General features: G+C 38.8%; 1 protein-coding gene across 1 annotated transcript in view; it reads left to right on the top strand.

Moving 5' to 3' along the window:
• Positions 1 to 373: 373 nt before the first annotated feature.
• The window catches only part of pde1a (phosphodiesterase 1A, calmodulin-dependent), a 263528-nt gene continuing 238948 nt past the window's right edge, over positions 374 to 24953 (top strand). Inside the window, exon 1 of the mRNA XM_073913162.1 lies at positions 374 to 743. Within this exon, the coding sequence (XP_073769263.1) occupies positions 569 to 743 (175 nt within the window). The 5' untranslated portion in view covers positions 374 to 568. The remainder of the gene's footprint in view (positions 744 to 24953) is intronic.

The raw sequence follows: 24953 nt of genomic DNA, 5'->3' as shown, positions 1-24953 counted from the left end.
TGTATTTATAATTTCATGTTTTAATAAATTGATATAAATAATAACAACTTAAACTTCCTATTTCTGAAGTTATTTTAATCTAAATAAGTTTTTAGCATTATTAAAAGAACTATTAAAGCTGTAGGTTCAATTGGGCTGAGGATAATAACAGGGTTTGTACGTTTGTGTCTTAAATAAAGAACAAAAATTTGAGAACCAACTGAATGACATATACCTGTACAGAACAACTCACATTAATCAACATTTTTGTGATGAACTAATTTCTATTCACTGTATTTGTGTTTTATTTCAGGGACAGATAATGAACGTTTCTGGTAGAATGTTCCCAGTGTGCTGTTTCAAATAGGCAGGGTTGTAGCGCCCTCTCTGTTACAGATAGGAATTGCTTCTCGACAGGGGCGCGCACGTCTGCGATGGCGCTTTATTACTGGACTGCCTACATTGGGATATTATTATGGCTGAACTGAGATGACTTATCTCGATAGTACAGAGAAACTCTTTTGGCAACTAGCTCCACTTCAGCTTTAACTCCCATGTCGTTGATAAACTCGGGGATTTGCTTTTCCACATGGGCACGTTCTCATCCAAGCTGTCCAGGAGAAACATTGCGACCGTGAAGCCCAAAGAGCCTGATGACGGCAGAGCGAACCGGGACCCGACCGAGAGCCAGACTCGGGTCATTAAAAATGCAGTTCAGAGGGTCAGCCGGGAAGTTCAGAGGGCGTCTGTCATCACCGAGGGAGGCAAGTGATGAGAGTTTCATTGCTGTTTTCCACACTAGCCGTGCTGAGCAAAAGTTTGGCTTTGTCCAGTCATGGTTTTGTTTGTTAACTTTAAAGGCGGGTAACATTACGTCAGACATTTGGTAACATCTGTTAGTGCCAGCTACATCAAGGCTGTGCTTTTATAGCAGATAATAATAAACTAAATATAACAATTAATTAAAGGAAATTGTTAGCAAAACTGTAATAGCTAATTATGGTTTAAATATAGTCAAATGAGGATACAATGGTATAACATTAGCTGCAACAATATTACTATATTGGGCGACATGACGGCTCAGTGGTTTAGCACTGATGCCTCAGCAAGAAGCCCCAACTTTAGACATAACCTCTGTCAAACGTTAACGCTGAAGCCCTGTGTGAATCTGGCATTAGGGTTGACAGAGTGGGTCAGTTGGCATTCCTGTATGGAGTTTGCGTATTCTCCAGTGTAAATGAGTGTGTATGGATGTTTCCCAGACTCCAGTACTGGGTTGCGCCTGGATGGACATTCACTGTGTAAAACTTACGCTAGATAAGTTCCCAGTTCATTCCTCTGTGGTAACCCCTGATGAATAAAGGGACTACGCTGAAGGAAAATGAATGAATGATAATGTATTACTACTAGAAATGTATGCATGTCAGAAATATACTTAAACATTCATTCATTCATTTTCTTGTCAGCTTAGTCCCTTTATTAATCCGGGGTCACCGCAACGGAATAAACCGCCAACTTATCCAGCAAGTTTTTACGCAGCGGATGCCCTTCCAGCCGCAACCTATCTCTGGGAAACATCCACATACACATTCACACACACACTTATACACTAAAGACAATTTAGCCTACCCAATTCACCTGTACCGCATATCTTTGGACTGTGGGGGAAACCGGAGCACCCGGAGGAAACCCATGCGAAGGCAGGGAGAACATGCAAACTCCACACAGAAACGCCAACTGAACCGAGGTTCGAACCAGCGACCCAGCGACCTTCTTGCTGTGAGGCGACAGCACTACCTACTGCACCAATGCCTCGCCCCATACCTAAACATCACACACATATATAAAACGTACACTAAAAAAAGATCCATATAAATTGTTTGCAACCACTTCCTGTAAAAAACTTTGTAAATCCAATGAATATTTTTTTCATATTATGTATTTGAATTCAGTTATGGACTTTTTTTGTTTAAAGTGGAAACATCACCTGTTCACCATAGATTCATTCTGCAAAACCATATTCAATAGCATAAGTCCAAGAACAATTGTATATCTGTATATATAGACTGGTAGATATGTAGTACTGTAAAAACTGACCTCTCTAAAACTTCTTCAACTTGCTAAGGCTTGATATGAATGTAAGAACGTTTTCATTTAGACCTCATCTATTCACCAGGGATTTCTTGAGTTAGATACAAATCTGATTGCATATCCGGTGTGATAGGTGTTTGGTTAAACTTCATGGGTGGTGTTTGACACACTATTGTAAAAGTTGACCCCGCTGAAACTTTAAAATGTATGCTTAGACATGCTTGCTAAGATAAGAGAAATGCAGGTAAGCACGTTCCTTTAGACCTCATCTATTCACTGGTGATGCCTTGTCTTCAGAATATACGTGATATAAATATTGGGTCCAAGCACATTTGTTTAAAGCAGGGCTGACTTTTTCTTATAAAGGGGCAAAAGCCAAACTTAATTGAGGTCTGTGGGCCGAATATATATCAAACCATATTACAATTAATATGCCATGGGCAATTGCATTTTTGCCATAACCCTACACTGCAAAAAATACTTTTCTTACTTAGATTTTTTTGTCTTGTTTCTAGTCCAAATTTCTACAAATTCTTAAATCAAGAAGCATTTTCTAGACAAGAAAAACATATTGTTTTGTTTTAAGAAATAATATGCCTAAATGAAGTAAGTTTTTCCTTAAATCGAGCAAAATAATTTGCCAATGGGGTAAGCAAAATAATCTTGTTTTTCGATTTGTGATAAGATTATTTTGCTTACCCCATTGGCAGATTATTTTGCTTAATTTAATTAATAATTTTTATTGTCTGCATTTTATTTTCCTAAACTTGTCTTTTTTATTCCTGTTTATGTAAAGCACTTTGAATTGCCACTGTGTATGAAATGTGCTATATAAATAAACTTGCCTTGCCTTGCCTTGCCTTAATTTAAGGAAAATCTCACTTCATTTTGGAATATTATTTCTTAAAACAAGACAATATGTTTGCTTGTCTAGAAAATTCTTCTTGATTTAAGAACTTTTAGATATTTGGATTAGAAACAAGACAAAAATCTAAGTAAGAAAAGTATTTTTTGCAGTGTAATTTAAAATAATGATGTCTCATATTTTATATTTTACCAGGAGAATCTTTAAATTAATGCTGTATGTCTCTGTCAAATGTAATTCCAAAATAAAACAACTAATTTATTAACTTATAGATTTCATTTGTAATGTTTTGTACATATATGAGGGCAAAGAGGCTACACATGCAAAGCACAAGGTGAGCGATATGAATATTAACGCTCTTCCCAGAATGACATGACATGGCCAGTATTTCACTGCTGTCTTTGTCATGGCAACCCCTGTACAGTATTAAACAGAGTGTCATCGGAGGTCTCGTTTCTTTCGAGATTGCATTATAATGATTTGAATCTTACTATTTTATTTCAAGCCTCTTGGAGGTAAAGGGGTTGAGTGGGCAGAACAAAGCCACTGGAATTCATTACGAGGCCTCTCTGCGTCGTCGATTGGGATGCTGCAGATTGGGGGCTAATTTGCTCACCGTTGTTTTGGTTGCCAGCCGTGCTGGATGGCTGCGAGGAAAGCAATTAAAGATTTTGTCTTATAGCCAAATGAAGAGCAATTAAGAGGAATGAATTCAGCCTCTTTATTTCACAATCACATTGAAGAGCTGTTGGTGGTTAGATTAGCATAAGTGCTGGCAGCCAGCTTTGTTCCCAGTGTTTTTCCACCCTTTGACCCCTAGTAACTTCCACATAAATCTCTAAAATGCAGTTCACAAAATAGTATCTTCATATTCACTATTTTGCATTTTGTTCTCAAGCATCTGCCGAGCACTTTTCAGTGGTCACTTGTCGCCACCAGCCAAAACAAGTCTGCAGCTGCGTAGGAAGAAGTGTAGTTGAGTTACAGCAGTGGTTGTGTTAATCGATGTAACGATACACTGTATATGTGAAATACAAACAAGATACACTCAACAGCCACTTTATTAGGTACACCTTACTAGTACCGGGTTGGAACCCCTTTTGCCTTCATAACTGCCTTGATTCTTCGTGGCATAGAGTCAACCAGGTACTGGAAATACTCCTCACAGATTTCGGTCCATATAGACATGATAGCATGACACAGTTGTTGCAGATTTGTCGGCTGCACATCCATGATGCAAATCTCCCGTTCCACATTCCAAAGGTGCTCTATTGGATTGTGATCTGGTCACTGTGGAGGCCATCTGAGTACAGTGAACTTATTGTCTTGTTCAAGAAACCAGTCTGAGATGATTTGCGCTTTATGACATGGCGCGTTATCCTGCTGGAAGTAGCCATCAGAAGATTGGGACACTGTGGTCATAAAGAAATGGACATGGTCAGCAACAATACTCAGGTAGTCAGCAACTAGGGTAGCAGGTAGGCTGTGGCATTGACATGATGCTCAATTGGTACTAATGGGCCCAAAGTGTGCCAAGACAATATCTCCCACACCATTACACCACCACCACCAGCCTGAACTGTTGATACAATGCAGGATGGATCCATGATTTCATGCTGTTGATGCCAAATTCTGACCCTACCATCCGAATGTTGCAGCAGAAATCGAGACTCATCACACCAGGCAACGTTTTTTCAATCTTCTATCGTTCAATTTTGGTGAGCCTGTGTTAATTGTAGCCTCGGTTTTTCTGTTCTTAGCTGACAGGAGTGGCACTCGGTGCAGCCCATCCATCTCAAGGTTGGACATGCTGTGCGTTAGAGATGCTCTTCTGCATACTTCAGTTGTAACGAGTGGTTATTTGAGTTACAGTTGTCTTTCTACCAGCTCGTACTTGGCCATTCTCCTCTGACCTCTGGCATTAACAAGGCATTTGCTCCCAAAAAACCACCGCTCACTTGATATTTTCTCTTTTTCGAACCATTCTCTGTAAACCGTAGAGATGGTTGTGCGTGAAAATCCCAGTAGATCAGCAGTTTCTGAAACACTCAGACCAGCCCATCTGTCACCAACAACCATGCCACATTCAAAGACACTTAAATCACCTTTCTTCCCCATTCTGATGCATAGTCTGAACCCCAGCAGATCGTCTTGACCATAGCCCCTTTCACACAGTGATACCGGTAAATATCCGGAAAATTTCCGGAAAGACTTTACCGGTATATTGAAAAAAGCGCTGTTCACACAGGCGAGGACGTTACGGAAATTTTCAGGAAAAGAGCATTCACACATCCATTCTAAAATACCGGTAAATTCTGACATCATTCACCACAAATTAGCTTTAAACGGCTGCGCTTGTATTTGTAAACATTTGACTAAATTACAAACTCTGTGGATGATCAATATTGTGAACAACTTTCTCAGGATCACTTTCGTATGTCGAGATGTTCATAATATGTACGTGTGCTGGCGCTCACAGGCTGTTTTACAGGCACACGAACGTAAACAAACAACGGCTTATCATAAGCATCTCATTGATGATTATTTACACAGTTGGCATTAAGAAGAACATATAAACGTGATCTGACTAACTTCTAGCAGCTAAATGTGTCTGGAAAAATATTCAAAGGCTTTTATCCTCACAAACCGAGCGGACGTAAATGCGTCTGACTGTTGTGATTGGCTAAAGCAGACGTCTTACGTCAGCACGTTCTAGACGTGCACGCGCTTATTACGGGAATCTTCCTTCTGCGTTCACACAGCGCAGCATTCCGGCAAGTTGCCGGTAATGTTACAACTTCTCTTTCCGGAAAATAGCCAGAACGAATTTACCGGTATTTTCAAAAAGGACCTGTTCACACATACAGACCTTTCTGGAAAATTGCCGGCAATTTTCCAGAAAGGTCTGTATGTGTGAAAGGGGCTCATGTCTACATGCCTAAATGCATTGAGTTGCCGCTATGTGATTGGTTGATTAGAAATTTGCATTAATGAGCAGTTGGATAGTTGGACAAACCACTCTGTCACCGGTCTTGCAGTGTGTATTTGTGCATTATCACCCTGATAAATGGTACTGCCTTCAGGACACACTGTTTAAACCATTGACTCCACATGGTTCTCCAGAATGGTTTAGAAGTCATTGGCAGTGATGCACCCATCCACAAGTATTGGGCCTAAGGAATGCCATGATAATGCAGCCCAAACCATTAATGATCCACCCGCATGCTTCACTTTGCACCAAAGAGTGATATGCTTCTTTTGGGCTTCTTTACATCTTAATCTCATAGATGTGGGAAAGACAGTGAAGGTAGGCTCATCAGAGAACAGTACATCTTTCACATTGTCTGCAGCCCAAAATTTTTGCTGCCGGCTCAATTAAAACCAATGTTTGGCATTGGCACGGGTGACCAAAAGTTTGGACATAGCAGCCTGGCCATATATATTGACCCTGTGGAGCTCCTGATCAACAGTTTAAGTGGAAACAGGAGAGTTAAAGTTCATGTTTAATTCTGCAGTGAGTTGGGTAGCTGTGGGTTTATGTTTTTTGGATACAACCTGGGTTTACACCCAGACATCCCTTTCAGACAGCTGTCTCTTTACAACAAATGGTGCTAATAAATGCTGACAGAGTTCTGTGATACTTTTTATCATTCATAATCAATTACAGTAAACAATAAACATGACTAACCAGCAGATTGGGTCATTTTATTTATTACTATAGTTTTTGTGTTACCATAGCAACTTAATTAGTATTACCACAGCATGTTAATTGTAAAAAGTACTATACTATGGTATGGTTCGAAAACACTGTAGTATTACTACAAATTAATTTAGTATTTTTTGTCATGTGGGCAGAACATCCACATTGAACATTTCCAAAAGCTTGTACATTTGATTTTAGATTTCTTACTGTGTCCATCCAGAGAACACTTTCTGTGACGTACCTGCACTGTCATCACAAACAAATAGGAGCATTGATTTAGGATAAATGCGACGACTATTTCCTGTTCATTGTTGCTGATAATTAGATGACCTTGAGTATGACCAGGACAGTTTCATTACACCCATTTGCATGTTCACGTCTGATAAACATGCAAATTATTTTAAGGAACAAACAGGGATGTGAAAAGTGGCAAATATATTACTGAGAATCATCCACTGCCTCTGTTGTTATGATAAAGATGTCCTTTTACACAATAGCCGGTTCAATTGTGATTCACTGCCGTGGTACATAACAGCAAGCTACGACTGATTTGTCTTTTGTTTGACTTCAGTTGCTTAAGAGCAATTGTGATTTATTTGGATTAGCACATAAATTAAATATCCAGAGATGGGAAGTAACAAAGTACAAATACTTTGTTACTGTAATTAAGTAAATTTTTCTGGTAACAGTACTTTACTCCACTATTTATTTTTCTGACAACTTTACTTTTACTCCTTACATTTTTACACAAATATCTGTACTTTCTACTTCTTACATTTTTAAATCGGGCTCGTTACTTTCATTTTAATGTGTTTTGTGGAGCAATCTAAATTATTTCTTGTCATTGCGGAATTTGAACGCCTTTTTGATTTAATCAATCTATTTCTTGTCTTGGCTTTTTCACCCTCTGATCACACACCGTAAGAAGGCTTGTTTATTAAGCTCATCATGGTAGTGGCAAGAATTGGGAACGTGGATGAGACATGACTAATGTCATGTTTATACCGGATAATAGGCTAAGATGCATTTTGGTCGACCAGATCACAGGTAAACAAGACCCATTCCTGTTTACATCTGGCATTTAAATGGGGTTAAAGTCTTTTGTCCACCTCTGACCACGGTGTACTGTACTTCTCTGATCTTTCAATCTAATACTGCAACTACGGTCAATTTTAACATGTCTAATTCACCTATACCACATGACTTGTCGGGGAAACGCCCAGAGGAAACCACACAAACATGGGGAGAACTTGCAAACTCCACACAGAAACGCTCTACTGGCTGCATAAAACATATTCTGGATAAGTTGTCAGTTCATTCTGCTGTGGCGACCCAAGATTAATAAAGGGACTAGGCCGAAAAGAAAATGAATGTATGAGTATCACTCAACATGAAAAACACAAAATGTTTTTCAATTCAAAATAAAAGTCCTGTTAAATTACTTGTTTTTTCAGTTTTATCTGTTTTATCTACCATATAAGTACCTTTCCATGCCAAATAATTACAACAACATCCAATATTACAATATAGTACCACTTAAACTACATTTAAATGGAAATCTCAGATAATGTTAGCCAGCATTAGACTACAAGTTTTTGTCACCAGAGGGCTCCCTTTACCCATACAAATCCAGAAAGAGTGCACAAACTAAAAGGCCATCACTATAGTGATTTGAAAACTGCCATACATCTGTAAAGCATTAGCATTGTTATCAGTGAGGATTACTTTGAAGAGTTATGTGTTCTTTGAAGAATGTTCTCACAGAGCTGTAAATCTTGAGTAACATCAATAATGCTGTACAGACAAACCCAATGTGTTGCGAATGATAGTTTAGAAAGCAAATTTTAAACAATATTTAGAAAATCTTGCCATTTTCTTTGCAGATATTATACTGTATGTGTTGACCCATCACAGATAGACTAAATAACAGTTGCTTAACCAACAGATCAAGTTTAGGTTGCAAATTTGACTAAATAATAGGACAGAGAGAGGGCGACTCGGTGGCTCAGTGGTTAGCACTGTCATCTCACAGCAAGAAGGTTGCTGTTTCAAGTCCTGGCTGGACCAGTTGGCATTTCTGTGTTGAGTTTGCAGGTTCTCCATGTGTTAGCGTGGGTTTCCTTCGGGTGTTCCGGTTTTCCCCACAGTTCAAAGCTGGAAGGGCATCCATTTGTAAAACATATGCTGGATAAGTTGGTGGTTCATTCCACTGTGGCTACCCCTCATAAATAAAGGGACTAAGCCGAAAATTAATAAATGAAAAGAACAAAAAGTGCATGTTTGAAACAAAAGTTACTTTTAAAATTGGCATTGCTAATCAAGATATTTTGAATACAGAAATTTTATAAATATTATTATTACTACTATTTAATAATAATAATAATAATAATGTATTTTTGTTTATTCTATTCCATTTTTCTATTTTAATGGGTAATTTGATTTTAGGAATACTTTGAAACATATTTTATTTTTTTAACTATAGTTTTTTACAAAAATGACCACATACAGTAAAGTGCTGACCTGGAGATGAAGTTCATGTTTTCATATAGTGAATATGAATTTTTGAAGATTAATCTAAAATAAGCCTAAATCTGTGGCGAATCATTACTACACCTAATTTCATCTCTGTAACTGATTCTACAATTTCGTCTGTGTTTTGGAAAATAAAATAAATATTCAAGTAATTTTCCCCAAATTTTATAAACCAGTGGTTCTCAAAGTTTTTTCATCAAGTACCACCTCAGAAAAAATTTTTCTCTCCAAGTACCACCAAAATTAGCAGTATTGGAATACAGTAGCGTAGTAGGCCCAGTAAAGCAGCTACAACTCTGCAAAGTTAAAAAAAACGTGGCAGATTACCTTAGAAATATAGCCTATATGTCATATATGACATATTATATACACATCTATTTTGATAAATTTTGAAATGTGTGTAGCATGTACATGACATATTTCATTCCTCCGCGTACCACTAGAAGAAAGCCTGCGTACCACTAGTGGTACATGTACCACAGTTTGAGAACCACAAAACATTATATATATATATATCATGCCAAGTCATTTTTCAAGACACTTCTATACAGCTTAAAGTGACATTTAAAGGCTTAACTAGGTTAATTAGGTTGACAGGTTAGGATAATTAGGCAAGTTATTGTATAATGATGGTTTGTTCCATAGACTATCAAAAAAAATATATAGCTTAAAGGGGCTGATAATTTTCATTCATTTTCTTTTCGGCTTAGTCCCTTTATTAATCTGTGGTCGCTACATGACCACCAACTTAGCCAGCATTTGTTTTACACAGCAGATGCCCTTACAGCTACAACCCAGTACTTGGAAACATCTATACACATTCATTCACACACACACACACACACACACACACACACACACACACACACACACACAACCCCCCCCCACACACACACACACCCCCACACACACACACACACACCCACACACACACACACACACACACACACACACACACACACACACACACACACACACACACACACACACACACACACACACACACACACTACGGTCAATTTAGTTTATTCAATTCACCTGTACTGCATGTCTTTGCACTTTGGACTTTAAAGTGTCATTTTAGATCCTTTTACATTTCTTTGCATTGCATTTTAATCACTCTCTCTCTTAAAGTCCCATTGGTGAATTTTGTGAGTTTGTAAGTGTTTGGGGAAAAAAAAAAAGATCAAATCATAAAAGATCTTCCTTAAAAATTCATCTGTCCCAGAACTCACTGGCCACCATAAGAACAGCTCTAAAGTTTGGTCCAGGTCAGATCCACCCTCCTCTCCTCGCAGTATACTCTGTCATCGCTACTCACGAATGGTGTCAGATATAGCATTTGACATTTCAGCTTATTCAATCAAGACAGGAACATCTACTCACCTTGAGATGATCCCTGATAAAACATTCATTAAGCTTAACTTATTACCTTTCCTCCCTTCTTCCGCACGTATGTTATGTCAGTTACCTCAAATGTTGCATGCTGTAAGATTAAAGTCCTTTAATGTGTTTTTTTTTTTACATGAAAATGAATTAAGGCAAAAGTTTGATCAGTCCACTAATAATAAATTAGACAGACACGGATGATAAGAAGCACAAGGTGAGGCCTAATCAACAACACAAAGACTGCCCATCCATATGAGGATGATTTATCCTGCCAGGAAGAGGAAATTGGGCTCATTGTAGCGTGAGTAAATCCGGATTTATTTCTTCAATGAACCGCCGGGATGTAATGAAACTCTCTTTTAACTGATTAAAACGGCCTTTGAATGCCAGGTGTCAGTCGCAGTTATTTAAGGTTAAAAACAAAGTTGTCTTTTGAGCGCAACGATTGCATGCTGCGTGCACTGTTTAATCACAGGTGTGTGAGTGTGATTCATGCCTTTTGTTGCAATAACCCATGCCAGCATTTAAAAAATAGTTATGTAATAGTTATGCAATGCTTAATTTTTATATAATTCAGAAACACTTGGATCTGGCACATGCGTTTCTTTCTTCTAAAATAATTTAAAATGTTGTCATAGTTTACATTTAGGCCTGAAAATCAAATGATCTTAGTAATCAATATGTCTCTATTTTGGATTTCTGTATTTGGATTGCATAAAATATTAATTTTGATTCATCTATATGTTGTATATGAACTATATTTGTAAAAACAAATGTTTCTGATGTCTGTAACTGAAGGGACGCTGGACAACGGAGGTGAGGATCCAATTGCAGTGTCTTTATTTAAACAGAGGATGGTCAGGCAGGCAAGGGTCAATCACAAGAGCAAACAGTATCATATAGGGCAATCCAAAAGAGTAGTCAAAAAAAGGCAAGAGATCTGTTCAGGCGGCTAATATCAAAAAATCAATTAACAAGGCAAGAGTTTGGAAACACGGCATGGAAAAACAAGGCAAGCTAAACGCTTCATAATGTTTACAGATTAAGACTCAGCCCTGTGTGGTGTATATATAGTCCAAGAGACAATGAGCAGCTTCAGCTGTAAGTGTTTGCAATCAGTCAGGATCAGGAACCAGTGTTTGTGTGTGCAGTGCATGTTAGAAGTTAGGAGTGCCATTTACGCATTCTGGAACCTTTCTTCGCCAGACTCGAACCCTGTTATCGTGGTCAACTCCTCTCTGCATCTCAAGTTTGCCAATGTACATGACAAGCTGACTGGACAAACTGGTAACAGTGGGAAAGCTCTTTACATGGATGTAAGCGGTCAGCTGGTAAGCACGAAAAGGAATTGCATCATAGCCCCCCGTAGCGTTGGTTTTAAAGACGAAATACAGCCATATGAACTTCTGGCTACATAATTTGCGATCTCCAGAAATATATATATACAGTATAGGGCTACATTTTCAGAATGAGCCCATGTTGTATTTATCAGGGGTCGCCACAGCGGAATGAACCACCAACTATTCTGGCATATTTTTTACGCAGCAGATGCCTTTCCAGCCACAGATTCCAGATCTGTATAAAAGCAATTACTTTGTTATTATTCAAGACACTGTTTCACTCATATACATTTCAATACTAATAGGCAAAACTGGTTTTGTTTCATGTAGAGTTTAAGACACAGTAGGTGGTTTGCATGTTTTGTCATTTATTCATTCATTTTTCTTTGGCTTAGTCCCATTATTTATCAGGGCTCACCACAGCGAAATGAATTGCATGCAATTTTCAACTTTTTATATTTATTTTTATTTATTTAATGTAGTAACAATTTTTTAACTTTCACAGTACTGCAAACAGGCTCATTTGAACTCATGTATGAAGACAAAAACTCTTTAAGACAGTAGACTGCCTCAAATATTAATGCAAAGTGTGTGCTAATTCTGCTAATACATTTTCTTTGTTTTTAGAGGTTTTAAAGAATAAGCACAGCACATGGACCCTGGAATTATTCATTATAAGATGAAAAAACAAAGCCTGACCCTCGGCCACAGCAGCTGTTACTAAGGAAATTAAAATTTCTTGCTTTTCTTTGTCTTGCTAAACCTGCAGTCCTAACAAGGACTAGAGACTGATTCTTGTTTCAAATATTATAAATTGCCTTAACAATGCCTAGCTGTCTGTCTGTATGTTAGCTTAAAACACCCTAGAAACAATTTTAAAATGTTCTTACTGTAGCTCAGAGACACGTTGCAACACCTTAGTAACCTTCTTGAAACAGTTGGAACTCAATTTAGTAAGCCAGTAAATGCATAGCAATGGAAACATTTAGAAACCACTTAGCATACCTACCAGTGGTGTAAAGTAACAAATGGCAAATACTCAAACTACTGTAATTGAGTAGTTTTTCTCAGAAATTGCACTTTGCTAAGTAGTTTTAAAAATGTGTACTTTTACCTTCCCTTGAGTATATTTTTAGTGCTATATTGGTACTTTTTCTGCACTACTTTCCTTCAACCTGCAGTTACTACTTTATTTTTTCCCGTTCATGTGAATTAGAAGAATCAGTCCTGTAATTCCAATCCAATGAAATCGCACATAGAAGGTAAATCGCATCATAATGAACTACCTCAAGACACGGGCGATTTAAAATTGCAGCCACCTGTATGGAAGCATTAAAAGTGTGCAAGAAATGAAAATCGGAACTCAACGTCAGGCTGACATCAGTGTCTAACGTCCAACCTAAAATCAACCGAATATAAACGTCTAATGATGTTACAGCTTGACGTTGCCAATATGACATCTACCAGATGTTGGATTTTGGTTGCCATACCTGATGAATAAATTTCAGTTTTCGACATCAGTATAATTTAAGTTGGCTTGACGTTGGATTTGATCACTTTCCAACACAACCTAAAATCAACCAAATATCAACTTATCAAATATTAGATGTTGTTATTGGTGATCAAAATAATGTTGTCCTTAGACGCTGGCTAGACATTGAATTTTGGTCACCCTGACATCATGTCCTAAATGCTAGAGATTATTCAATTTAGGATTCACCTATCAGACGATTCCAAAGCCACTATAAATACCCTAAATTCCATATAACAGCCATCTTCATTATCAAGAATTCCCCCTTCCACCCCTACATCTCCTCCTTTCCTAGATGGGTGGCACGGTGGCCCAGTGGTTAGGACTGTTGCCTCACAGCAAGAATGTCACTGGTTCTTGTCCTTACCAAGCCAGCCAACGTTTCTGTGTGGAGTTTACATGTTCTCCCCGTGCTCATGTGGGTTTCCCCCGGGTTCCCCAGTTTCCTCCCACCATTCAAAATCAAACAACTTAAGTTAATTGACTAATCCAAATCAGCAACATAGACATGCTCCTAGTAAGTAGTTATCTCTTAAGAGCAATCACTATCTGTTCATTAGCTATTACAGCAGGGGAGTTCTCGAGATCTACCTGAGCTCAAACTCCTCTCTCGCCTTGCAAACGGGAGGGAGCCCCGGGCTCGAGAATCTTATGAGCTCAGGGCTCTCTCCCGGGACAGTATGTCAAACGAGCTTTATAATCAATCATCAGCTAAGCGTGAACTCTTGAAAAGATATGCAAACAAACACATAGTAACACCTTAGAAATCTTCTGGAAACATTTAGAAACCATGTGGCAGTACATAAGCAACTACTGTACATACAGTAGCAACACTTTAGAAACCTTTTAGAAACTATTTAAAATACATAAGCAACTGCTTAGCAACACCTTAGCAACCTCCTGGGGACATCTAGAAGCCATTCAGCAAACCTTAGCATCTACATAGCAACACCATAGAACCTAGAAACTATTTAAAATACATAGGCAACTGCATAACAACACCTTAGCAACCTCCAGGAAACATTCTGCATACCCAAGCAACCGCAAAGCAACCTTCTCAAAACACTCCAGTAACCAAGCAAACTAACCAAAATTCATCTGAGCATTTGCCACCAGGCCAGGGATTTCTGTGTCACTGAGCAATGAGGTCCATGATTATAATGACAATTAATGAGCTTTCCAATTAGAGCTCTATTTTTGCACTGGCAGAAGTGAGATATTACATCCCTAATGCGTCATCTTTTATTCAGGACCTCTATCTTCTCTGATAGATACCTTCAGCAGAAAAGTAGTTTAGCTTCAATTCGCGAGCGGATGCTATTAATCAGACATTTGTCGAGGTGTAGTATATTTAGACAATAATATTCCAGTCCTGTTCTATTAACAAAGAGAACCTGGTCTTCATCCATCAAGGGTCCTTTAAGGTCTTCTGCATGTTTTTTTTTTGCTCTGAGTCTGTGTCATGTCTTGCTGTGTGTACAGTCCTGTTGTGACTGTCCTGTTTGCCTACTGTAGCTTCGCTGTGTGGTGCTAATGAAGACCATTAACACATGCCACAGCAGCTAGACATACATACACACTCTCCAACACACAAAAGGCCCACAGAAAGCTTTAGGCTATTAAAGTCTGCGGCTTGGAGATCTGTCTGAGTTTATAAGAATGACCTTTGTATTACTGACAGGGGATTGGATATGACATAGAGAGAGAGAAAGGTGTAATCGACTGCTGGGCATGTTAAGGTGTCTTTTTGCTGAAGATATTTGACCCTAAGGCGATAAGATAAAGATGCATGGAGGTCTTTTAATAGAAGAAGAAAAGAGATTCATTATATTAAATGAAGAATCCATAACATTACTGCACTGTTTAGGATATTGTCATCTACATTTTATGTCTGTATAATGGACATATATTTTGCTTTTTGAAAGCATTGGAAATGTAGGCTTATTAATATTTATATAAAAAATGTGGGTGGCATGGTGGTGCAGTGGGTAGCGCAGTCGACTCACCGCAAGAATGTTGCGGGTCCGAGCCTCAGCTTGGTCAATTGGCATTTCTGTGTGGAGTTAGCATGTTCTCTCCGTGTTCGCATCGGTTTTCTCCGGGTTGCAGCTGGAAGGGCATCTGCTGCGTTAAACATATGCTGGATAAGTTGTCGGTTTATTCCGCTGTGGCGACCCCAGATTAATAAAGGGACTAAGCCCTAACTAAAATGAATGAATGAATATATATTTGGAGGGCGGAGAGAGCAGTGGAGGCGGCAGAGTCATGCCTCAAGCAGGAGTTGGTTGGCACACTCGCAACAGGCAGAGTTGGCTTGGGATTTTTCAAAAGACCCTAGTGCAGGTGTCACCAAACTTGTTTCTGGAGGGCCGGTGTCCTGCAGATTTTAGCTCCAACCATAATCAAACACACCTGAACAAGCTAATCAAGGTCTTACTATGTATTCTTAAAACATCCAGGCAGGTGTGTTGAGGTAAGTTGGAGCTAAACCCTGAAGGGACACCGGCCCTCCAGGACCAAGATTGGTGAACCCTGCTCTAATGGGTAAGGCCAAATGAAAGGAGAGACACCAGCTAATCCAGAAGTTTGAGCTGGTGTAACGGTGGCCAGCTAGTAAGTGCTGTGCAGGTAAACCTCACTCCTCTGACCTCTAAAGGTGCTCGAGTGACAGACGCTAGAGGCCATGGACTTTTGCCTCCTTGGTAGAGCAACCGACTCCCATGCGGAAGGTCACCGGTTTGATCCCAGCTCGGAGCGGGTTGGGTGGTGTAGGATCGGTGAGGTTGTATTGGTGCTGTGACCCAGATGGGAGTGAGGTTTAGGGGGATGAGTGTAATAGAGGCCAGCTAGTAAGTGCTGTACATGTAAACCTCACTCCTCTGACCTCTAAATGTGCTCCAGTCACAGACGCTAGAGCAGGGGTGTCCAAACTTTTGGGCCTAGGGCCAGATGCAAAAACAAAAAAACGTTGTCGCGGGCCAAATTTTACATACATCACACCGACACGCATATATATATATATATATATATATATATATATATATATATATATATATATATAGATGCATAAAAATTATATATATATATATATATATATATATATATATATATATATATATATATATATATATATATATATATATATACAGATGAAGTCAAAATTGTTAGCCCCCCTAAATTATTAGCCCCCCTGTTTATCTTTTCCCTAATTTTTGTTTAACGGAGATATTTTTTTCCACACATTTCTAAACATATTATTTTTAATAACTCATTTCTAATAACTGATTTATTTTATCTTTGCCATGATGACAGTAGATAATATTTGACTAGATATTTTTCAAGACAATTCTATACAGCTTAAAGTGACATTTAAAGGCTTAACTAGGTTAATTAAGTTAACTAGTCAAGTTAAGGTAATTAGGCAAGTTATTTTATAACAATGCTTTGTTCTGAAGACTTAAGGGGCTAATAATTTTGACCTTAAAATGGTTCATAATTTACACTGCAATTAAGCAGCATTTAAACTGCAATAACTATTCAACTATTTATTTTTCCTTGTGTTTTCATGAACTACTTTCAAATATTACAAAATAAATTTCTCTCGTAGCAGCTGTATTGAATAGACTCACACTGTGAGAAACAGGCGTGACGTTTCCATCAAATGCACTGAAGTGTAACCATCTGGCCAAAGCAGAGAGACTCGCACACCTCAAATCACCCAGGCTGAGAACTGCAGGAAATGAGCTCGCAGTCCGACTGATGGCTGACGTTTCATGAACATTTGTGAGTTCCTTTTATTCCATCAATGAATTATTGATAGTGATCTGGAGGCATATTTTTTTCTTAAATGCGTACGTCACCTACTTTTCTCCATGATCTTTTTAAATACCAACCCCCCCTTTTTTTTTGCTCAGAAGCACATTGGTTTGATAAAACCCTTAGATTGAAGTGTAAAAAATGTTTTCAAATTTAGTTTTGAGTTTTTTGAAAAAATTGGAGTTTTTTTCTTGTTTCTAGTCCAAATATCTAAACATTCTTAAATCAAGAAACCTTAAAGTTAAACATTCCTGCCTTTCACCTCAATGAGGGTAAAATAGTGCTTATATTTCCAGTTTGCAAATGCTACCTTTTGAAACTTGAATCCTACTTGAATTTGTAGGATTTGCCATCGTTCTGACTCCTGGTCATTGGTGTGTTTTCGACTGATTGTGTGTGTTATAGGGATGGAACTATTATAGATTTTGGTTGTACGATTATAATTATGGTTTCACGGTTAACACAATTATTATGCATTCATTGATTTCAAAACCTTTCCCAGTGATGGGTTTGGGCTGGAAGGGCATCCGCTGCGTAAAACATATGCTGGATAAGTTGGCAATTAATTCCACTGTAGCAACCCCAGATTAAAAAAGGGACTAAGCCGAAAAGAAAATGAATGAATGATTTCAAAACCCCACTAGTTTAGAAAATCACATGAAAACTCCTTATATTTTAAATTGTTATTTATTGCTGCTCAGAAACATTATTACAGCACACAATAAATACATAAATAAATAAATAAATAAATAAAAACAATAGTCCATTTCCCTATTTGTGCTTAAAAATATGTGAAATTTTTGACATTTAAGCATAAGTAATAATTTTACACTGTAAATGAATGACAGAACAATGAATGAATAAATAAATAAAAATAAATAAATAAAATAATATGTCCAATGCAGGACTTGAAAATTACTTTTTTACTTGGTAGCATTGGTGCTCACAACTTCAAAAATTTAAGCACAATAGAAAATTTGGTAACACTTTATTTTGATGGTTATTTGAGTTTTAGTAGACTGTCTGCTTAATATCTGTTAATACTGCTCCATTAACAGACATTTAACTGACTATAAGAAACTTTGCAAATACATTTCAATTTACATTAGCCCTAACCCCAACATAACAGTCTACTTATAATCTAATGAGAATTAGTGGACCTGTTTCATCAAAATAAAGTGCGACCAATAATTTAGTAGCAACCACCGAAAATGAATGAACACTTCCAAAAATTGTATATCAACAAATTTATTTTAATAGGCGACTCAGTGGCGCTGTAGGTAGTGCTGTTGCCTCACATCGAGAAGGTCGCTGGTTCGAACCTCAGCTCAGTTGGCGTTTCTGTAAAGAGTTTGCATGTTCTCCCTGCGTTCACGTGGGTTTCCTCTGGGTGCTCTGGTTTCCCCCACAGTCATGCGGTACAGGTGAATTGGGTAAGCTAAATTGTCCGCAGTGTATGAGTGTGTGTGTGTGTTTTCCAGAGATGGGTTGCGGCTGGAAGGGCATCCACTGCGTAAAAATGTGCTGGATAAGTTGCCGGTTCATTTCGCTGTGGCGACCCGGGATTAGTAAAGGGACTAAGCCGACAAAAAAATGAATGAATGAAAAATACGGGAGAAGGGCGGGAGATGGGTCTAAACTACAGGAGACTCCCGGGAAAAACGGGAGTGTTGGCAGGTATGCAGGTGAGCCACTCTGACTCTTTCGCTCTCTCTCCGAAAACAATCGGTTGATCCTGGCTGGTGGATCAAGATTCACCACATTATCGCTATCGGTGCCATTATTTGTAACTTTAGGTGGGTTTGCAAACCTTTGTACTTTTCATCGCTTCTTCCTCAAACTTCAAACTTCATTTCAACTAGGTGCGCCTGAAAAGCGTGAGCGTGTTGCGTCGCGTGCATGTCCCTCCATTGGAAATAACGAACTTGCACAAGCTTGCCTTAGATAGTAGCCTCAGTCATAGTAAGTCCAGTGTGTGTGGTTATTAGTCTCGATGTACAAACAAGCACAGTTATGTTCCGTGCAGAAACACAGTGTTGAGAAGCATTTACCATTAATTAACTGTGACGGATTAAAGCGCGGTTAATTGTGAAACCGGTTGCATCCAGCGTGTGAACACCGGCACTGCTCTGCCATGACAAAACAATGGGATGTATTCTATCTAAGCCAATCATGATCTTGTTCTCAGTTACACCAGGGGTTCCCAAACTTTTCAGCCCGCAACCCCCTAAAATAACAATGCCAGTCACTTGCGAACCCAATATCCTCTGAGGTGCTAATATATATATATATAAATCTTGCACACAATGGTGCACACAATAGACCCAAGTCTATTCATCTTTTAAACATGAGTGCCATAAAGATGTTAGAAAGTTAAACTTGATGCCATAAAGTCAACGTGCTGCATCTAACACAATTTCTGTGTCTTTAACATACATAATAACCCTAGTAGACACTAAAAATACCGAAAGGCTTATGGTTTTTTATTTGCTTGCTGTTTTTTTTTTGTAATTATTAATGTTATTTATTCTGTGGGTAATTGATAAAATATGGTAATTCTAATAGTTTAATAAAATGAATTAGATTTTTGGAAATCACCAAGCGACCGTCCCTTATTGTCTCCCGACCCCCGCGTTGAGAATCACTGAGTTACACTAAGTTCAAAGACACGCCAATCATCATCATTGGTCTGTTATGTGTCCCTCCCCAGCCCTGAACACACGCACACACACACCCACCCAGCCCAGAGAAAGAGAGGTCCTATGGCTGAAAGAGATGCTGCTCGTATGAAAACCACTTCAAGCCTCATTCACACTTCGAGAGACTAGCAGCAGCAAATCAACAAGCAGCCGTTCATTTTAATTGAGAGCGGGCAACCTCCGGCGACCTCCGTCTATGTGAGCGACAACGACCTTTGGCAACCAGGTGGGGGTGTCAAGCGATGAGACAAAGTTGAGAATCCCTCAACTTTATGCAAATGAAGAGAGACTTTCTTGAGCGACAGCCAATAGGATCATCAATGGAGCTCACATCATCCTCTCTCAGCAGCACGGTGGCGTAGTTGGTAGCAGAATTGCCTCACAGCAAATAGGTCGCTGGTTCGAGCCCCGGCTGGGTCAGTTGGCATTTCCATATGGAGTTCGTATGTTCTCCCCGTGTGGGTGTGGGTTTCCTCTGGGTGCTCTGGCTTCCCCCACAAGTCCAAAGACATGCACTATTAGTGGATTGGGTAAGCTAAACTGTCTGTAGTGTATGTGTGTGAATGGTTGCGTATGGATATTTTCCAATGATGGGTTGCAGCTGGAAGGGCATCCGCTGTGTAAAACATGTGCTGGATAAATTGGCGATTCATTCCCCTGTGGCGACCCTAGATTAATAAAAGGAATAATCCAAAAAGAAAATGAATGAATGAATGATCCTCTCTCAGCTCAGAGGCCGGATTTACTCATGCTGTATAGAACTACACAGACCTGCATTTGCAGCAGGTTGCCACCCAGAGCAACAGGCAGCTACAGAGTCGCTGCTAGTGTGAATGAGGCATCAGTGTTCTCAAGTAAGTTCAGGTGCTTTACAGCAATATTCTTCCATGCGCTTGTTTAGTAAATGCCGACAGTACTATTTTAAAACCAAAAAGACAGCTTGTGATGGCGCAAGTAAATCTGGCCCTTAACCTTTAAAGTTCAGCAGATGCTAACAAGAAGAAAAAAAGAAAAAACATTTCTCAATGTCATCCAAATGTCTCTCAAAGCTCTACCTGTTGCTTTTCATGGGCATAAGTAGGTCATAAAGTGCGGATCATCCATTTGGACGTCAGCCACGAGATTCAGACGTCATCTTCATGTGATCATGCAAGCACCTCATAATCACTCACTCGAATGCTTTCACTGGATAACCATAGCAATCCGCTGTTTTTCTGACTCCAGCATAGAAACCGTTGCGCTTTTTTGAGCCTTGAAAGGATTTTCTCTTAAGTGTCTGTTCCTCTGCTTCTCCATGGTAACGTGAAACATGTCCTCACAGGTCTGCTTGAACTGCCACGAGCAAATCAAATTTCCTGCTAACGGTCTGCAATGCCTCGCCACCTTGTCTTTCCCCATAAGTGTGAATTATTATGAAAAAAAAATCACAGCCTTAATATTTCACATATACAAACAAAAATAATTCATTGAGAATGAGTTGCACATACAGATAAGGCAAGGACAGTTTTCATAGTGCTGTAGCTGTCAACTCACTGGGCAGATTTGCATAGAAAGAGCTTAGTTTAATTAGCTTACAGCTATTTTCTCGCTGACATGATCAGGACATTGTTAATTGCAGCAGCTTTAATTAGTATTGAAAATATGAATGTATGTAAATCTACCATAATTGTGCTATGCTCAACCTGGAAAGATATCAAGTTATCAAAAGTTGGTAACATCTAGTCACGTTACGTTTTTAACGCATCTTTGCTAGTTACAAAATTGTCTTTCTCAACCACACTCGGTAGGCTGTATTTCATTTATTCGTTCATTCATTCATTCATTCATTCATTCATTCATTCTTTTTTGATCAGATTTTTGATTTGTGAAAAGGGTTACATTTGACCATATTAATGCTTCTCCGCTAAACAGATATGAACCCAATCTTCAAACCCTGCGCTTAGGGCTGGGTGAAAATCTCGATTAATTGAACATATTACCTCAATTACAATTACTGAATGATTATTTTATTTTTTCTATTTTTTTTGCCCTCTCCGCACCACCCTCGTCAACGATACCAAGCTGACCAATCACAGAGTTTGCGCTATGTGTCGTCACGGTGTTTAGTTACATTTTTTGAGAGGTCAGCAGCGGCGTCAGTCACGGCGAGGGGTATGCGGCCATGTGTAGACTGCGCCAGACCATACGCTGCACTCGACACAGAAGTGTATTTTACAAAGTAGTTGGGAAAGTAGTTGGAAAAATTGACCTGGAAAAATTTGATCGATTTTAAAGTTTCTGAATGTGGATTTCGATTACTTTTCAATTAATCGCCCAGCCTACCTGCGCTGTTTGAAAATTCCAGCCTGATCTCACGAGGAAACGTATTTTACGTTTTATCAGTGTAGTGGCTAATTTGTACGAACTCGGTCTAGTTCAGTCGTACTAAATTGTTCGATTTTATAAAGGAGGCGTGGCACCTAACCCCACCCCTAACCCCAGCCATCATTGGGTGATGAGCAAATCGTACTAAATTGTACGAATTAGATCGTACGAATTCATATGAATTAGCCACTAAAGCAAAAAGTTATGAATTGCTGTGAGATTGCGTTGGAAAATTCACATCAATCTATGGCCTGTTCACATAAAGCACAATAATTTTAAAGATAACCATAAAGATACAGCTCTAAAAATGGTTCTTAATGTTAATCAACAGCAGATTTCATACCACAACTATAACAATAAAGATATAGAAAACTGATATTATCAGGATCACTATTATCACCTTAAACTTCGACTGAACCAGCAAGTTTTTAATATATATATATATATATATATATATATATATATATATATATATATATATATATATACACACACACACACACACACACACACACACACACACACACACACACAGTTCTGTCTGGTTCTTGAATCTTATTGGTTGATAGCCGTGCTATGTTTTGCCAGTAACAGCTCTCGTATCACTCTGCCCACATCCAGCATCAAGCAGAGGACAAATTACAGTTTGACAAATATTGCTGCTCTTAGCCAACATAATGTACTTTTGAGGCTTTTTTGTCGAGTATGTAGTTGTTCAGATTACAATTACGCAGTTTATTAATTTGAATAGTGCCTATTTTAAAATGTTTTATAATTTTTGAGACAGCGCGTTGGTGGCCATTAGCCTGTCATTGAGCAGACCAGAGACGGTTGACATTGTCCATCTACAAGATGGCAACTGAAACTGCATAATAAGCCCTTAGAGGAAGGAAAATGCAGTGTTGTTTTAAACTACACTTGATCAAATAATTATTTAACTGGTAAGTGATATTCTAAGTCGATCTCTCTCTTTTGTTTGTTGTAGTACTGTGTTTATACTGTATAATTTTAGTGTATTGAGATGGGACTCGCATATCAAGAATGTGTGTTGTGTTGGCAGAAAGAAAGAAGAAATGCTCGCATGTGTTTATTTCAACAGAGAAATACTGATTTTCTTTTTTATATACACGATTGTGACATCGAACTGTTGTATAAGCGCAATATCACATGTGTAGTAAGGCAATATGACTGTATATCAGCACTGGTGGGAGGCGTGCGGCAGCCCTGTCAGTCAGTCAGCATGTCACCTTAAAGGGTTAAACAGATAATGCACAGCACTACTACAATTACAGAAAGTTTGCACTGTTATAATTCACTTACATTTTAATACGTTTTAGTGTAATTATAACCCGCTATTAAAAAAAGAAGCTGTAATGTAGCCATGGCGGGATGAATTTTGGTGTGGTGCCCTGTTACGGTTTATTTTTTATTTAGCCTTCTATATTATTATTATTATTATCTTTATGATTGTGTTGGAGTTTGTTTTACTAATTGCTGTTTTCTTTTCTTTGAGGCTGGCTCCGAATTGCACCTGCCGCTAATTCGGCTTGTCGCCTTTATAAGCAGAAGCTGAGAGCGTGTCGGGGTGGCTCTTGTTTTCCAGCGCGTCTGACTGATCCTCCCGATCTTGTCTCTCTTTTGAGAGTATGACCCGTACTTGTTAAATCTCTCCGTATCTTGTCCTGATGAAGGTCTGAGACTTCTGTGTGCGTCTTGTGCAGCCGCTGAGGGGCCATGCTGGTGTTGTGCCGTTTATTTGATCTATGCTTTATTTATATTTTATCTATATTTTCTCTATGGTTTATGTTTTGTGTTTGTTTGTTTAAAGAGCCCATATTATGGGTTTTTGAAAATGCCCTTCCATGTAGTGTGTAACACAGCTCTAAGTGAAGTAAAGTATCCAGCTAAGGCTTAAATCTGTAAGAGTACAGTGTTTAAAACTGTTGATTCATCTATAAAAGAGTCGACTCATAGTGCTTCAAACGAGTCACCTTGATAACGAGTCATTAGGTGTTTCGCCATGACATACTAACGAAACCAAGTTATTCACGTGCACGAGCAAACCCGGGAGATTTGAAACCTGCGGCCCCGCACTCTTACACAGAAACCCAGACACACACACACACAAACATGCCGGTCGATTGAAGTCACACTGCAGATGGATATTATTGAGTCTCTACCCAAAGATGAAACCTCAGCATTATAGCCAAGCAGTTGGAAACTACTGGAAACTTCTGGAAACTACATGCTACAAAGTATACTTCATCGGCATTTGTTAAAGGAAGGATCAGTAAAGAGTAACTTACTGATGGACGTCAGGATGGATTTCTTTCTCCATTTCTCAAGTGTAAGTACGTGCAATTAAAGTTGCCTCGTTTACTCTAGCTTGCAAATGTATTAAGTTGTGATTTGTTACTTGTAACCGAGTGTACTGTATCAGGTTAACTTGCTTTATTCTCATATCGCGTGCAAAGCCACGTTAAAAACGCGATGCGTACTGCTTTGTTTACAGAGCTCCGTGGAGGAGGGTAGTGTGTGTGTGTGTGTGTGTGTGTTTGTGTGTGTGTGTGCGCGTGTGCGCGCTGTCGTCCGGAGGTGTGTGTGTTTGTGTGTGTGTGCGTGCGCGTTGTCGTCCGGAGCAGGG

This window comes from Danio rerio, chromosome 9, assembly GCF_049306965.1.
Source record: "Danio rerio strain Tuebingen ecotype United States chromosome 9, GRCz12tu, whole genome shotgun sequence".
NCBI classification, from domain to species: Eukaryota; Metazoa; Chordata; class Actinopteri; order Cypriniformes; family Danionidae; genus Danio; species Danio rerio.
Note: the sequence above shows the minus strand (reverse complement) of the source record. Positions and strands in the feature narration are given on the sequence as shown.